Source organism: Genypterus blacodes, unplaced genomic scaffold, assembly GCF_046128005.1.
Source record: "Genypterus blacodes isolate CSIRO-AG114 ecotype Tasmania unplaced genomic scaffold, CSIRO-AGI_Gbla_v1 ptg000101l_1, whole genome shotgun sequence".
Taxonomy (NCBI): Eukaryota; Metazoa; Chordata; class Actinopteri; order Ophidiiformes; family Ophidiidae; genus Genypterus; species Genypterus blacodes.
Window position 1 is genome coordinate 205,571 of NW_027466905.1, and position 17,154 is coordinate 222,724.

Genomic DNA, 17,154 nt, shown 5'->3' on the forward strand with positions numbered 1-17,154 from the left:
TTCCTCTTATTGTTCACACATTCTTGGTGCTCTTGTGTTTACCTCTACCCTGCTCTGTTGCTTCCTGTCGCTCCGCCTGACTTTAGTCTTTTGTCTGGGCCTTTTAATCTCAGCCTGCAGTGCCAGGAGACGGGCTTAGCGGCCAGACTGGATCCAGTGGCCCGACTCACAATCAGGCACAGACTCTTGTAGCATGTAAGCAGCTCTTACTTGGAGCAGTTTGGGATTCTCCTCCTTGCTCCTGGGCGCTCTGGTCGCTCTGGTGCTGGTGTTTGTCATGTTGCCACGCCTTCTCCTTCTTATCTGAGACTCAACTGCTCTGCTCTTTCATCATATCGCCTCTTGTTGAAAGCACAAAGAAGCACTTTGGGCCGAAAGCACTTAAGTTATCAGCAAAGACACGAAGTCAGAGGAAGAATAATGTCTCCATACCTGCTTTTGGCCGTAACAGGGCAGTGTGTGTCCGTCCGTGTGTGTGTGTCTGTGTCTGTGTCCGTGTGTGTGTGTCTGTGTCCGTGTGTGTGTGTGTGACGTTTCAGCACGGTCCAGCTGTCATGCAGAGATGGGCGACACGCGGAGAGAGAGGGAGTCACGGCCGTGCGCTCGGCAATTTAAATTTTAATTGCCTAGATTTATCTTCCCCATACAGTGTGACGGGCTGATAAGTAGCGCTGATACGGCAGAGAGCCTGTTTGTTAAGAGCCGGACTCCATCCTCATATCAGGGCAGTAAAGCCACCAAACGCAGGGGAATGGATTTAGGGGGAAACGTCTCTTAACCTCCAGCGAACGCCCACCTGCACTCGGCCCACGTCTTAAGTGCCCGACGTCTCCCAGCAAATTGAGCAATTTCAGTTCCGTCTGCGGCGCCGCGTCACCTTCACACACTCAGGGACACACGGTGTTTAGGATTAATGCGTCGCCACTCAGATAGTGCTGCACACGGAGGAGACTTGCCAAGGAATGTTTCCTCCGTCATTTTTAGTTGTCGGGCAGAAACTTTAAAACTGCGTCCGTCTACTGTCACGTCTTATTTTCTTCTTCTTCTTCTTCTTCTTGTATTCTGATATCAAAGATGTGATTGGTAGATTGGTTGGTCACCTGACACCCGACTGTCAACTTACTGTGACCCTCAGAATGTCTAAACTCTGAGTATTTGTAGGATTAGTTCACTTCCTGTATGGAGTTGACGGGGCTAAAGCCTCACACACTGCCTGTCTGCCTGTCTGTCCGCCTTCTTGTCAGAATGCAGGTGGGGATTCTTTGATTGACATCTGATTGGCTGCTGCAGTTGTGTCAGGCCAGAGATCGTGTTCTTGAATCCCAAATGATGGTAGATGTAGAAAGTAAGCAGTCGGCCTCTCTGTCCGCTCCGGCTCCTGACCCACATCTCCAACCGGATTAAACATTTAAGAAAAAAAATTAAAAGTTTTCCAAAGTGCAGCTCCACTCTGCTCACTGCAGCAGAAGCAGGCTGAGCTAATAATTCAGTGATTTAGGTTCGGATCCGTCAGATTTGCTCGTCGCTCAAGCGTTTCCATGACGTCCGTAGAGCTGGAGGTCTGTGTCCCCCCCCCGCCCTCCCGACCCGCCGCCTCTGCCTCCCCTCCATCTCATCCATCCATCATCTGCCTCTTCCTCTCACTCTTCATCTCCTTTCACCACAGCTCCGCCCTCTTCACCCTCTAATTCTACACATTTCTCTCCTCTATCTCCCGTTTTCCTGCTCTGTTCTCTTCCCAGCTGCCTTTGAGAATCGTTTCCAGCCAAACGCAAATCAACAAATGCAATGAAAGTGTAATTGAATAATTTTCTTCTGGGACTCGGCAGCATAATGTGTGATTTCCCCCAGCAAACACTGAGCCGCCGCGCTGCGTTGTGATAGGCCGGCTCTCCGCACGCATCCTGCCCTGGAGTCGCATCTCAAATTTGGCAACATGAGCACAGACACACGAGGGTGACGCTGATGAGGAACATAAACAATCAGATCTTTTGTTTTCCTTCACGTTTCCCCTGATTTCCCCTCTGTTGTGTTAATATTTCAACAATTAAACCCTCACAAATGTGCTTAATTAACTGCGGCGTGGTGCGTTTAAGTGGCTATTATTGGGCGTTTAATGGAGCTCATCTGTGCGCCAAACCAATATGGGACGAGATCAAATAACCTGAAGAAGAGGAGAAGAGGAGCTGACTGCTGCTGGAGCGAGACTGGTGATTGAGAGTTCATCAGGGGCGGCTCATTGGCTCGTGAGCGTCGGGCCGGCCGGCGGTGAGCGATGGCGTCGGGATGATCGGAGCGTGGAAGCGACGGCGACGGCGCGGCGAGGAGAAAACGTGTTATCAGGCTGTCAGGAGATGGATGGAGCCGCTTTGCAATTAGGGGTCGGAGCAGAAATCTCTCAGGGGGCGAGAGGAAGAAGAGCGACGGCGGCGGCGGCTAATATGGCGTCGTATCCAGTTGTTAGGCGGTTACGAGCAGCGGTTGTTGACTTTACAGTTCGTTTTGACGGCTGGAGTTTTTACGAGTTCTGCATAAAACCCTGGAAGGCATTAAAGCTCAAAGCTCAGATGATGTTCCCATGAATGTACCTGCTTTTATGGCTGCAGCACCCGAGGAGAGGGAGCATCAAAATTTGTAGCCTTGATCCAAACATTACACCCGCACAGTTCCCCCCTCGACACACACACACACACACACACACACACACACACACACACACACACACACACACACACACACACACACACACACACACACACACACACACACACACAAGCATGCACACATTTGATTCACTTTATGAGATTTTGTATTGGGTTGGGTGTGATTGTGTGTCTGTATGTGTGTGTGTGTGTGTGTGTTTGTTTGCTCCTGTGTGTGTGGCCTCCTGCGGTGTGATGGATGGACAGACAGTAGTATATGTCTAATTATCATTAGCCTCCTGCAGAGAGACGCCTGCTGCAATAGGGAAGCTTATTACTGTAACACCTTCATCAGCAAATGGTCTTCCTCCCCACTGTTCAGACCAACCGATGAGATGAAGATGACGGACAGACGGGCGGGTGAAACCTTGGCCCGCTCGCAACGCCGTCATAACTTTGATTCATACGCCCACATCGCCGTGCCGACTGTAGCTTAAAGTGTTGGGAAACCCCTGGAACCTGCCGGTGTTCAGCAAACGGGCGTTATGAACCGATCCAAAGGGTCCAATCCTACAAACACACATGTAGGGCCTTTGTAGGGACTCTTTGTAGGGTTCTGTACGTTTCGCTCTCACTCTCCAGTATTTTCTGCTTGTAAACGTGGTGAATAACATGAAAGTCGTGTAAATCATCCGGTGTTCTTCCTCGTCTGACAACCGATCAATGAGTCGGTCTCTTGAGCCTGTGGGTGTTTGAAGTGAACACGGTTGCACCTTCTCTTTGATTTCACTCCAGTTGGCTTCGGTTTGCTCGCACGACTCGGCCGTTCTGCCAGGACGAGTCTCTCGCCGAGTCTCTCCAAGTTCAACTAATATGAGAACATTTACTGCAGGAACAAACGCCGGCACTTCAGATTGACGTTTGTTAGACATCTGATCCCAATTCATTAGGAACTGATTTCACTAACTCGTCCAACTCGATCGCCTCCTACCGCTTAACTTCTTCCTCTCTTAACACCAATATGTGTCAGCCTCTGTGTCCATGGTGGTTTCCTACTTCCTGTCATGTGAATGCTCAGACGGTTGCCCCGGTTACCCTGCTCAGGACAGGTGGACGTCATGTTAAACTTCATGTTGGTGCGGTTCAGCCTGAATTCGGCCTGTCGACATACAAATGGCGTTTCTCTCATTCGCACAATAGGTGTGGATCCGTTGTCGTTCAGCTCTCCACTTCCCTCTCAGCGCCCGTACCTGCAGGAGAGAACTCCTTCTTTTATGTCCCGCCATTAATATAAACAAACTTCACCCTGGGCAGCGTTAAAGCAGGACTCTGATTATATGGTGATGCAAATGTCCCCCATTTCCCTCTCCAGCTCCCGAGCGGCCGGGCTGATGTTTGATTCTCTTTTTTTGCGGCGTTCTGCCTCAGGTTTTTGCTCCATTAAGCATCACGGCGGTGGCGAGAGCGATAACCCTGCGCTCAGCATGCACACTCAGCTCACCTGAGTACGTGTGCTGCTATATCGACCGTTCTATTGAGTCATTAAAGAGTGGAGTCGCCTGGAGGCCCGTCTCTGTGTGTGTGTGTGTGTGTGTGTGTGTGTGTGTGTGTAGGTGTGTGGGTGTGGAGGGGATGAAAGTTAGTCTGAGTCTGCTGTGTAACTATATTGAGAGAGTTTATTTGGCTGAATGTAGACGTTTGGCGTCTTGCTCTGAGTCAGCACGCTGTCGTCTCTGATGAAGCTCAACGGACCGTCTGTCTCCGGTGTTATCTCGGTCAAATCAGAGTCACACACACACACACACACGACGCACGTGCACATGTACATACCAGCACACACACTCGTGCTCAGACACACACGTATTCAGGGTGTTCTCCAGGCAGACAGACGCAGCACGACTCCCATTCCATTCCACAGATCTCTCAGATTGGACTGAAGATGAAGATGAAGCCGATTTCCAGCTGCGCCTTTCTTTGTGATTTGGTTAAAAGCCGTCGGTCCTTAGACACTGAGTTAATCATATCAAGTTTCCCCTTGTAAAGATTATTGCTACATACTTGATAACTTCTTGACATGAACTGAAACGATCCCTGGTTTCCTCCCTGTCGATCCCAAACCCTTGAGTCGCTGCACACAGATAAGAAACTCTAAAGCTTCATCGCTCAGACGTGCAGGAATATGAAAATTGGGAGAGCGCCGTTGCGTCTCTCACTCCAGGGTTCGGCCAAGATAGAAGGACAATGATGGAGAGACCCGAGGTGTGACTGAGAGAGAAAACACAGCTTTGGTTCTCCAGAGTCTGAGGTCCAGAGGATCATTGAGCCTGTGAGTAACTGCAAAGTGAAATCTAGATGAGTAACTGCTGGCTTATGTGACTGTACCTCTCTCTGTGTGTGTGTGTGTGTGTTAGTCCAGAATGGGTGTGTGAATGGAATGTGCGGCGTAAGTGTGATAGGAAACACACACGTGCTTGAGTCCGACGCTCTCCGTCTCCTGTCGGCCTGTTTGGGCGTCTGCAGACCTGATTGTCATCGAGCCTCAGATTTGTCAAATGTTCCTTGTGGTAATCCTGGTTTAGGCGACATGTTGCGTCACTTCAGAGCGGAGAACAGAGACTCGTCTTTACGACCTTTAAACTGCAACCAAAGAGGAGTCGCTGCAGAAGTTCACATATGCTCAAACAAACAGAGGCCAGCCGGAGAAACTCTCAAGCATCTGACACGAATGCTCCACAAGGAATGAGGCGATTGAGTAACTGTTGGTGTGTCATTGTGTGTGTGTGTATGGGTGGAACTCAGATGGAGTCAGTGTGATTAGAGCGGCTCAGGAACAGAACGCTCGGCTCAGATGTCTGTTTTATATCGACAGCAAAGAGTTGGAAGGTCTCTAACCTGCTGTCCTCAGAAGGACCCCCTGGACCCCCTGGGGTGATGGAGATACGCCCCGGCCCCCCCCCGTCGTTGCGTCATACGAGTCCAATCCAGCACCGTTTGGTCCAGAGTCTTGGTCGTCTTCTGCCTCTTATTAGGATTGAGCAACCAACTCTGACGGGGGGGTCGGCTCGTTTGTGCGCTTTGTCACAGTTCTTCTTCTTCTTCTTCTTCTTCTTCTTCTCTCCGTCCCCTTGTGCCAGCATCATAAACAGTAACATTGGCTTCACATAACACCCAGATGTGTCCGACCGTGTTTGACTGGTCGCGAGCACACACCCCCCCCCCCTGTGTGTAATAAAGTGGACCAATCCATGTCCAAACACTGTCAGAATCTCAATACTCCCACTCGCTCACAGCAGCAGCCAAATAATGACTTCCTCCCCCCCGCAGCTGCTGGCGGCACCCTCGGGTCCCGTGACACCTCGTATGTACGCGGCGCCGATAGGAATGATTGCTCCATCCTGCCGCTGATGCACGAAGCCTGGGTCCATCTGTCTGAGGCCGAGCCGCCGTGATGCTCAGGGTCTCTGTTCCACTTTCATACGAGTGTGTGTTCATGTCGTCCCTGTAATATTTCACTGCTGCTCCCTGGGACGCGTGTGTGAGTGTGTGTGTGTGTGTGTGTGTGTGTGTATTGGCTTAAAGGAACCAATCTGGTCCCTCAAACCTGGGTCTTATTTGCAGAGTTTTGGCGGCGATTCCTTTTGATCGCACTAACAAATGACTAAGTTCTTAAGTTGCGGTGATGTCATCGTAGTCGCACATGTGGAAAACAAAGGAAGGGATCTGGAAACAAATGGAAAATGGAAATGGAATTAGGGCCTTGATGTAGCACAGCTGATGAAGGAGGAACTTAGACTTTTCTTCTGCAAGCTGCCCGCTGCTCGCCCCCCCTCCACTCTGATCAATACTTCTATCAAATATAAGCAGCTGCATATTCAAACAGACTGGATTAGTTTTGGCTTCAAACTGCATGTCTGATGAGGACTCGACCTGTTTGTGGGCGTGACTCACCTGCTGCCAAGTCGGGATGAATCCTGCGCTGCTTGACTCCGGTCCTAACGGATCAGAACGATGTGAAGAGGCTGCCAAAGCTATCAAACGGCGCCCCCCTGCTAAAGCTGAAGGGATGAGGCCCTGCGTGGTGACGTGATGCTCCACAGAGGGATCGCTTGCTCCTCCAAAACAAGGAGCCACAGGTCAGAGGTCATCTGTATGTCATCGTGCTTGGCCCTGGTCCATCGTCTCGTTGGGGGGGGAGAGACGGGATCCAATAACATTCTCTTACTAAAGACTCTGTGAGTCAGGAATCATGTTTTATTAGCATTCCTGCCTTTACTGTGTGTTGGTCTCGTGCCTGCTGGACCTGACTCCGCCCCTTTAATGAGCTGATGATGATGATGATGATGATGAGTATCCTGGCCTTGGAGACGATGATGTCATGTCCCAGGCCTGCTGGATTAGTTGGAGAGGGGAGTTCGCTCAGCTGCAGCCGACCTCCTGGAGAGAACCAGACCATGTTCTCCTCCTCCTCCTCTTCCTCCACCTCTGCTCTCTTCCTCTCCCTCCTCTTCCTCCCTCCTCTCATTCTCTCCTCACCCTGCCTGCCACACATACACACACACACACACACACACACACACACACACACACACACACACACACACACACACACAAACAACCCACATTGTCTTGGTGTCTTGACAGCAAAACCCGACACGCTTGGGCGGTTTTGCAAAATGGGTGTTCGCATACACGAGGATATTCCCACGTGGGTGTTTCAGCAGCGCTCATACGGCGACATGAAGACTTTTGAAGAAGCGGGCGAGCCTGTAATGCGAGAAGGCGAACGGAGAAAAAATGTTAGAAAAGGCCCCCAAGGACGCCCGGGGCCACGGCGGCCCAGAGCGTGATTAATGACTGTCCTTGAGGACGAGGTGTTTGAGATACGATCCCACCGCTGCACTTTGGTTCATCCGCAACGGGTCGCCATGGTTATTAATTACAGATAGATTGACGGCTGTTTGAGCAACGTCGGATCGCCGACGGCTTCATCAGATCTGCGTTAAGGCGTTGGAGGTCTCTGCATTCTGGCGGTGTTGCGTTTCATGCGTGAGGTTTGTTTACATGGTGGTGTAGAGTTCTGTACCCAGGGGGTCCTTTGCTCCGCCCCCCTCCCCCATTCAGGCTGAGATGATAAGCGTGGATGACACAGGTCCGTAAGGGTATTTGGGGGCGGAGGGGTGATGCCTTCAGGTTCTGTAGTGTAAATGAGTTCCATGTTTTCCCCCGATCTCCGTACGCCAACATCCCAATGATTCCCAGAGTGATAAAACTGTAATCCGCCTTAAAATAACATCACAGGTCACCGAGTTCCCACTTCACTCCCCACTGTAGCAGATTAGTCCTTCCTACTCTCTCCCTCTCTCTCTCTCTCGCTCTCTCTCTCTCCCTTTTTTCCTCCATCTGCTTTGGAGTTAATGGCTATGTAGGAAAGTAGGCTAAATCCAGAGTGACAGCTTTCTCTCCCTGCTGTGTATAAAGAGGTGCTGCAGGCTCAGAGTCCGACTGTGTGGGAGACCGAGCAGCCAGGGAGAGAAAGTTTGTTCTTTCAGTCTGCTTGGATTTTCTCACCTCCGCCCCGTGGGGAGGCTCGCGAAACCGCCGCCCGCAGTGCCGCTGCTCCGTCTCCCGATTGGCCGCGTTGCTCTTATTGGGATTCTACACTTTCAGGAAGTAAATCTGCACGCAGACGAGAGCTGGAATCGGGCCGGTTTGGAATTTAGTTTTTGAACTTGTGGATTTGCCTCAGAGTACGAGGGTTCAAACCTTCAATCAGAGAGCAAACAGTGTTTTATCTGAGAGACATAAGCTGCTACACACACACACACACACACACACACACACACACACACACACACACACACACACACACACACACACACACACACACACTACAGTTGTGGTCTTTCCATGCTTGAGGCTTGGGGCTGTGATCTTTCCCAAGCTTTCCTCGTTTGGCCTCTGTGCCAGACGGTCTGACAGAGAAGCTGGCGTCTCCTCTCCTCTCCTCTCCTCTCCTCTCCTCTCCCCTCCTTTGCTCCACTCCCTTTTTGCTGGCAGCTATGTTGTGTTCCACATTTAGCCTCAGTCTACCTGGGAGCAGGGACCTTCATCGGGCAGAGGACACGGTAGAGACGGGCTGAGTAATTTAGGGAACATTTCCTTCTGATAATGTGGACGGACCCAAAAGACTCCTGCAGAACCTCCAGTCACAGGTTCAGCATGTTCACATGAACACGCTAATAATGTCTCTCTGTCAGAAAGTGAGGGGCTGAGGCTCTCTAATGTGATCTGAAGGGAAATAATAAACAGGAAGTGCCCACCCCATTGTTGACATTGGCTGCAGAGGCTGATACAGTCAAGGAGGAGGAGGAGGAGGAGGAGGAGGAGGGCTGGCAATGTGATGCAACGTGACAGAGGACGAGGACGCTATAGACCGACCTCAAGCTGTCGTGTCAAAGCGTAAATGGAGTCGCTCAATTTAGAAGAGGCGCTGTGGGCATATTAAAGGAATTCGAGGGAAATAGTCCAAAAAGGAAATGGCAAACCTCTCAGCACAAAAACCCTCTGATCCAGTCAGGACCGCTCTACCTCGTGTGAACTGAAGCTTCTCTGTGTTGTCCTCTTCATATTTATAGCGTGTGAGAGACGTTGGTCTGAGAGACGAACAGGCTGAGTCTCTCTCTGGCACCATAATCAGCTTCCAATCATTTAATCTGTAAATTGTGTGTCGCAGCAAAGCGGCGTGGCGACTGAGCGATTGTTTACCCAGAGTGCGGACAGGATGATTAAAGCGGGCGGGGGCGCGGCCCCCAGAGCCAGCCGGGTAATTAACAGGCTGCTCTCGGCGTTAATAGCATTTAGTCACCTCGGAGATAATCGCGGATAATCAAGAGCGCAGAGACGAATCCCTCAGCGTGTGAGACGGGCTGCTACACAAAGGATCGACTCAGACGAGGGCGTCGGGTCTCACCTGTTACACAAACACTCCGATGATGCGTTTGTACACACAAACACCAGATACTTCAAAGCCTTCTCCTCTCCCTCGTGTTCACTCTGTAGAGGAAGGACTGTAGCTAAACGTGGTGCCTTCAGGCGCAGCTCGTTCTTTAGTGTTATCAGCGAGGTCGGTCAGTTAAAACCGCCAACACACGTCGACCAAGAGGCGTAAATGTGACCTTTGGTGAGCGTAATGCAAGACCTTTCACACCTTTTCCTCTTTCGCTTGTGTGTGTGTGTGTGTGTGTGTGTGTTAAAGGTACACAGTCAGCAGCTTTGCATCGATGCTACGTTTAGGTAATTGCCTGCGGTTGTGCAGTGTGTGCAGGCGACACTGTTGGGGGAACGTATAGAGTTGCCACGTATACAGACGGGTTTGAAACACTCTGTGACTCATTTAAGAAGTCAATCTCTGTCAGTTAAACGACACAAACACGTACATCCTGTATTCACAAACCGCTCTCGACTTCCTCGCCAAAGGTTTCAGGATTCATCTTTGTCAGATTTCGGGCGTTTTAATTTGCAAGCGCAATTTGGTTTGGAGTCACACACACACTCACACACACACACACACACACACACACAACCTTCAGCCGAGTCAAAGGAGTCTGAATGGTTAAGTGAGCGTTAATGTTTTTGTAATTACTTGTCGTTGTGGCACATAAATCCAGTCAGGTTCCAATTAGGCCTCGACGCCGGTTTGCCTCGCGCTTGCACGACTCTGCCCCGGGTTTGTTCTGAACGCAGAGGAGTGAAAGTTGTGCGTCTGCTGAGGGCCCTAAATCACACCGGGGAGCTTTAGGCTGTGAGGGAAACTCGCCGGAGGAAGAGATGGATGCAGTGCTCCTCTTCCTCTGCCTGATGTCATAAATTACCTGGCCATTGATCCGTGGATGTCTGGGAGTCTCGGCGGGCCTTCCTCACGCATTCATCAGAGCCTCCAAGCGGCAGCTAAGCCTAACAGGAAATGCCTCCAACGCATCTCTCTCTCCCTCTCTCTCCCTCTATCTCCCTCTCTCTCTCTCTCTCTCTCTCCCGAGCCTCCACGCGGTGGCGGCGGCCCCCGTTGCTTAGATACATCACAGATTTGTATTTACGTCAAGAGAGGAATTGAGGAACTGGCAGGGCGGCATTAATGCGGCCAAAAGGTGCGTTGGCGCGTCCGGCTGTGCGTTCGTCTTTCTGGTGGAAATAGCTCCGAGTCGTGGTCGTGCAAAGGCGAAGAAGCTTCCCTGCTGCACAGACAAAAGGGGGGAGGCGGCGGCGTGTTGTTCACAGGAAGTATTATCAATTATTACTGATCCACAGAGAAAGGACGAAAGGTCAGCAGGAAATGGAAAATCAGGTCAGAGGGAATTAAGAGGACGGGAGGAGACGCCTTTGGTTTGTGTTTGTGTTTGTGCTCCGTCTCTCCTCGCTCCTCTCTGCCCGTCATGTTTACATCTTAACCAACGCCGTTGACTTCGGCTCGCTCAGAGAAACAGACTCTGTGATAAATTGAATTTATTGATGCACGTAAACGTCTCACGTAAACACACACACACACACACACACACACACACACACACACACACACAGATCTCTATTTAAACTTTAGTGGACTTTAAAGATCCCATATAGGTTAAGTTTAGTGTAGGAGAGATAAGACGGTAAATTTATCTGTGTAGTTCCTTTTCCTACAGTGTTGCATTATGGGTTATAACTCCGCCCACCTTAATTGTCTTGAGGCTAAACTCAGATCTCAAAGGACTTCATTTTAAAACACACTATGTATCAAAACCAGAGATGTATTTCAAGATGTACACGTTTTGATTGGAATGCGATCCGACCTGTCTGACTGCATACGGAAGTGAGACAGCGCTCGGTACCATCGAGTCACACACAGGCGCGCGCACACACACACACACACACACACACACACACACACACACAGTGAGGTCACATCTGTCCATATGCTGAATTAGGAGATGTGAGTTCCCTTAAATGGTCTCTCTCGCTCTCTCGCTCTCTCGCTCTCTCTCTCTCTCTCTCTCTCTCGCTCTCTCGCTCTCTCGCTCTCTCTCTCTCTCTCCGGTGACCTCGTTGGTGTTTGCATGTTGTCTCTGCGTTGCTAGTGATCTCCACTGTTCGCTGTGAGCGTTGGGCGTGAAGGTGAACGTTTGGTCCCGACGGCCTCTCTTTCGCCGCCTCTCTCTCCACATTCAGACGTCTTCCTCCCTCCGGCCTCTCGGCTGAATGATCTGCTTTTGTGATGGAGATTAACTCCTACTTAGCCTATTTAACTTCCATATTTTAACAGTGGCGACTAATGAAGCTCTTCTTCCTCGTCTGCGGAGACTTATGTATGCGATTTCAAACTGTGGTCAATCCACGGCTGCTTACAGGCTTTTAGGGATAATAAGATTAAGACATTAGCATACGGCTCTGATGCATTATTCATCCGCCGCCACGTCCTCCAATTTGCCGGAGCAGGACCTTTCTCCACATCGACTTAAACATCTGGGCGACCTGGAAGCAGGGCGGAGCAGGCCCCCAGTGACCCCCCGCCCCCTCTCCCCCCACCCCCCGCTCAGGGCGTCACCCAGCTCGTGCCACAAAGTCACAGTCATTCACTGAACCTGTTTGCCATCCAGGATCCCCCATGTGCCTGAAAACACCAAAAACTAGACGCACAAGGAGAAATACACAACATCTGAAAGGAGAAACCAATTAATTTACCACATTTAAGTCAAACCGTAGCTGATGAAGCGTCTAGTTTGGAGGCGTGCCTGTTGTTTACATCAGCATCTTCAGCTTATTGCAGTAAATTCCAAATCTTTTAAATTACAGACTGCTACCTTTCTGTTTCTAACACGATCAAGCAGCCGCCCGCCGGTGTTGCGTAATCCTTGCGGCGGCTCCAGAGGGGCGTGGATGTGCCGACGCTGCAAACAGATTTATGGGAGTTGAAGTATTCTGAACATTACTTTCATTATTTATAGACTTTCACTTCTTCACCGCTCTGAAAAATTTGTGGTCCTGGAAATGTTTTTGGAGCGAAATCACATTAATTCCATTGGCAGGTTTTTACGGCGGCTGAGTTATGGCGTAGCCTGCGAGTCGTTCCACCGTGAAAATGTTAAAGATCCTCTGCTGCAGTAAAACAAGCGCATCTAAAGATCAAAGAAGAGGAAATCTGCAAAAAAAATTTGTGCATGTTTGAGCAGAAATGAATCCAGCTTTGGCCGACTGAGAGGAATCTCAGGCTTCTTCAGGTCATCGCTCAAATTCCTCGGTCGGCACGTTTACACGATGATGAAGAAGGAAGATGATGATGAAATAGGCCCCGCAGGCCGTCTGGGTCTGGAGAGAGTCGGGATGAAACTGTTCTTTGTCCCTCCAAACAGGGTCTATCAATGTGTCTGGAAACCAAAGTTTGGTCTAAGATGGAAGACATTATTGCGTAGGTTTTGGGTGAAGGAAGCACGTTGTGATCTGATGACGCCTTCTAGTTGACTTGGTCGTGGTCGGATTAGAGAGCAGACTCGATTATGTTGTGTATTTAATCTCAGGACTTTGTGGACTCCTCCTCTCTGATCTGTTGGAGCTGCTCAGACTGTGAGATGATCCTTGGTTCAGTCGGCCGGTGGCTGCAGATTACAAATGTCTTTACCGGGAAAGCAATCAACACCTCAGCTCATGTTTACAACATCCATCATCCCTTATACCTGGAATGTGTGTGTGAGTGAGGGCGCTTGAGCGCTTGTGTTCCTGTGTGTGAGCAGCTCGGTCAGCCGTGACTTGGCGTTGTGTGTGTGTGCGCGTGTGTGTGTGTGTGCAGCTGCAGAGATGAGGATCGTACCTGCTGAGAGCTGCTTTCCTGTTTGTTCTAAAGGTGTGAGGTGATTCACTCCCCGAGACACAACATGAGGGATGTGTGTGTGTGTGTGTGTGTGTGTGTGTCTGCCTCAGTTCTTTCTTTGGCTCCAATCCTCTGATTGACTGTCTATGTATCTGACCTCACTGACCCAACTCACTCTCTTCCTCTTCCTCCTCCTCCTCTTCCTCACCCGTCTCCTGAAACATTGTGGTGTGTGTGTTCTGGTGAAGCTCCAACCTTAGATGTGAACATGTCTGGATCCCGTCTGTGATGTTGTGTAGCGATGTGTGTGTGTGAGGGGGGTTTCAGGTTTGACACATCTGCGTCTTATTTGTTGATGTTAATGACAAATGAAGTCGAGCCGGCACTTGATTGATGATATGTTGCGTCATGAGGAAGAACAACACAAAACTCGATGTGAAAACAAACACGCTAACAATCCGACAACACAAAAGAAATCTCTTGGCCTTGAATGTGAGACAATTCCAGACGGAGAGCAGCGAGTGCAGCCGGAGCCTGAGGAGACGACCGCTGTGTGTACACACACACACACACACACACACACACACACACACACACATACACACACACCTCTCGGCTAGAAATGCTGTATTTTTTCATCTAGATCATAACAGTCCTGCTCGGCCTCTCCTGCCTCTCTTATCTCCAAACATACATTAGAATGTCAGACACATCTTCACCCTCCATGATCCGTATCTCTCTCTCTCTCTCTCTCTCTCACACCCCCATCTCTTGCTCTCTCTCTGTCCTTCTCTCTGCCTCTCTCTCTCCCCGCATCTCTGTCTGTCTTTCTCTCCCTCTCCCTCTCCCTCTCTCTGTCTCTCTCTCTCTGTCTCTCTCTCCCTCTCCTTCCCCAAACCCACTCCAGCTGATGTTACCTCTTCAAACCTGTACGGGGGGAAAATAACCTTTTTCTCTCTGGCGCCTCACGTGAGGATCTCGGGTCGTGATAACCTTCACTGCAAATGTCACCCCGGCGAGTCAAGCCAGTGTCGTTGGTTTTCACTCTCGGGTTTCGTAGCCGCCGGTAACGCTGCAAAATACCCAGAAACAGTAACATAAGCTTTGATTTGATTAATGTGTGATCGGTCCACTAAGGATGAAGATGATGCATCAGGTTGAAACGCTGCAGCTCATCAGGTAACTGAGGACGTAGATGTTATCGTACATTAAACCGACGTGTAACTAATCTGAAGTTAGACAGGTGTGTGTGTGTGTGTGTGTGTGTGTGTGTGTGTGTGTGTGTGTGTGTGTGTGTGTGTGTGTGTGTGTGTGTGTGTGTGTGTGTGTGTGTGTGTGTGTGTGTGTGTGTGTGTGTGTGTGTGTGTGTGTGTGTGTGTGTGTGTGTTTTATTCCCTCTGCAGGAGCCATTGAAAGCATAAAGTAAGATGTCAAAGCTTTCACCACAATAGGCAATCAAGCGTTCTCTTCACACGCACACACACACACACACACACACACGCACACACACACACACAGGCGTGTACGTCCTGTTTCCATGGCCACCGATGCATACCGCTGGCTGGTGCTGAGAGGAATGAAAGGGCATATCTGAGCAGGGTGTGGATCTGCATGCTAGGTGAGGCCCTGCACACATGGAAAGGCGGGCCAGGATAGTTTATGCTCATCATTAATATTTCAAAGTGGTCCTGTGCAGTTATTAGTCTGCCCCTCCCCTCTCCTCACCTCCCCTCTCCTCCCCTCCCCCCCAAGGTTTATCTGTAGGATGTGATATATCGGGGATGGAGCTCATTATGTGAGCGTATGAATGCGAGCAGGGGAGGTCGGTGAGGGTCATCGGGTATGAAGTCGTGCCTCTGAGATGTATTAGGACTCTCCCAGCTACCAGGGAGGGAGGGGGGGGGGGGTCAGGAAAATGTAGATAATTAGATGTCTGGACTTTATTCTAATTAGCTTCATCAAATCCAGAACACAAAGGGCAGCGACTCCCCAAATTTCTGAATGGCAGTGAAACATTCTGGATGTTGTTTCAGGTCGCAGGTCGCCTGAGAGTTGCCGGTAATTCGACGAAGAGTGATCTTAGTTTCTCAATTGGGAAGAAAAACCAAAACTGATGCAAAGGTTGTGTTTTCAGATCTGTCAGGATAATGTCACGCCCCCTTTGATGGGTCGCGACCCCAATGATTAGCAACAGCAACAACAACTGAGATTAGATAGAGACGCACGGTGATTTCACTCTAATTTCAGTCAGGGCAGCTTCTTTCTCCTCTTGGCTTTTTGAGGACTTCAATCAAATGTTCCTCCTTGTGGCGTTCGCATGGGTTCAGATCATTGACCTTTAACCTGAGGGACTATTAGAGATATTCTAAGATGTTCGTTAACAAGCTTGGCAGTGCGACCCTGAGAAGTGTGTGTGTGTGTTTATCCAGCAGAGCTTCCGGCAGGGGAGTCGCAGTAATGAACCCAAACATCGCATTGCAATTAGAGGAGACGGTGACAGAGGTTTGCTTTTGGGGCTGTGAACAAAGAGCCTGGATCTCTTCCTGCTGAAACCTCCACCTGATGTGAATTCACCTCGACAAGCTCCTGTGTGTTAAATTACCTTCGTGTGGTCGGATTCCAGCTCGTTCCTCAGTACCAGACCTCCAGTTTGACTCATTTCAAATCCTTGATGAAGGTCAAAGCTCCGGGACTTTGACAGAACACGCGCTCGCATTAGCATTGTGAGATCAAACCCCCGGCCCCCTTCGGTAAGGTGTCGCTGTCTCGGTCTTTGCAGGTCTTTGCCGGTGGGCTTGTCTGAAGAGTGTGAGCTCTCTGGTGTTGTGTGTGGGGGCGGGGGGCTTCCTGTGTGGGCTGCTGGCTCTTCTTATCGGCATCAGAGTGTCTGTCCATCAGGCCTGGAGGCAGCAATCAGCCGTTCTCTCTCTGCAGCCGCTCCGTAATCAAAGCTCCGGTCTGAGCCGGGATGGAGAGGAGAGCCTGCCAGTCACCGGCCAGGAAATTAAATATTTACTAAAACGCTCCTGCCTGGATAAAAAAAAAAAATGTCAAACAGACTGCTGGAACATGTTATATCTGGGCAAATATTCCGTATGTTTAATCACGCTGTTACAACACGGCTATGAATCTGTGATATGAGCCGACGCTCCTGCAGCTGTCGCCTCACGTTTGTGCCTGACGCCACTTCAGCAGCATATTTACCACCTTTCTCTTTTCCTTTTATCTTCGCTGTAGTTCCTGTGTTTGAAGAACATCCGGACGTTCCTGAAGGTTTGCCACGACAAGTTCGGCCTGAGGAACAGCGAGCTCTTCGACCCCTTCGACCTCTTCGACGTCAGGGACTTCGGCAAGGTGAGTTCTCGAACGCTAGAATCGAAATGGATGCTTGTGACGTAACGACGCCGCTCTTCATGTTGGTACAGTTGTGTTGTATTGTTGTGATACGATGCGAACAGATACGATGACGCGGGTTTGTGATGCTTTTTGTTTGCTCATCTAATAACGAGTTGTTGTGAGTTTCCAGTCACTTTGTTTGGGGAATGTACAATATTTATAGCCTCTGTTTACCCTTGATTCATTGTGATGTGAGACGGATGCCTGAGCAGTTGAGTTGTGGAGGTCACGCCCACGTCTGCGCGTCTCCTGTCAGTCGATGCTAACGTGATGCGCTCG

The 17,154-nt window shown here is 50.1% G+C and overlaps 1 protein-coding gene across 5 annotated transcripts in view; it reads left to right on the forward strand.

Moving 5' to 3' along the window:
* vav2 (vav 2 guanine nucleotide exchange factor) overlaps window positions 1-17,154 on the forward strand; it is a 133,006-nt gene that overhangs the window by 21,808 nt on the left and 94,044 nt on the right. For all 5 annotated transcript variants that reach the window (XM_076159951.1, XM_076159953.1, XM_076159955.1 and 2 more), the window contains exon 2: window positions 16,717-16,833. In XM_076159951.1, coding sequence (XP_076016066.1) covers window positions 16,717-16,833 — 117 coding nt within the window. The remainder of the gene's footprint in view (window positions 1-16,716; window positions 16,834-17,154) is intronic.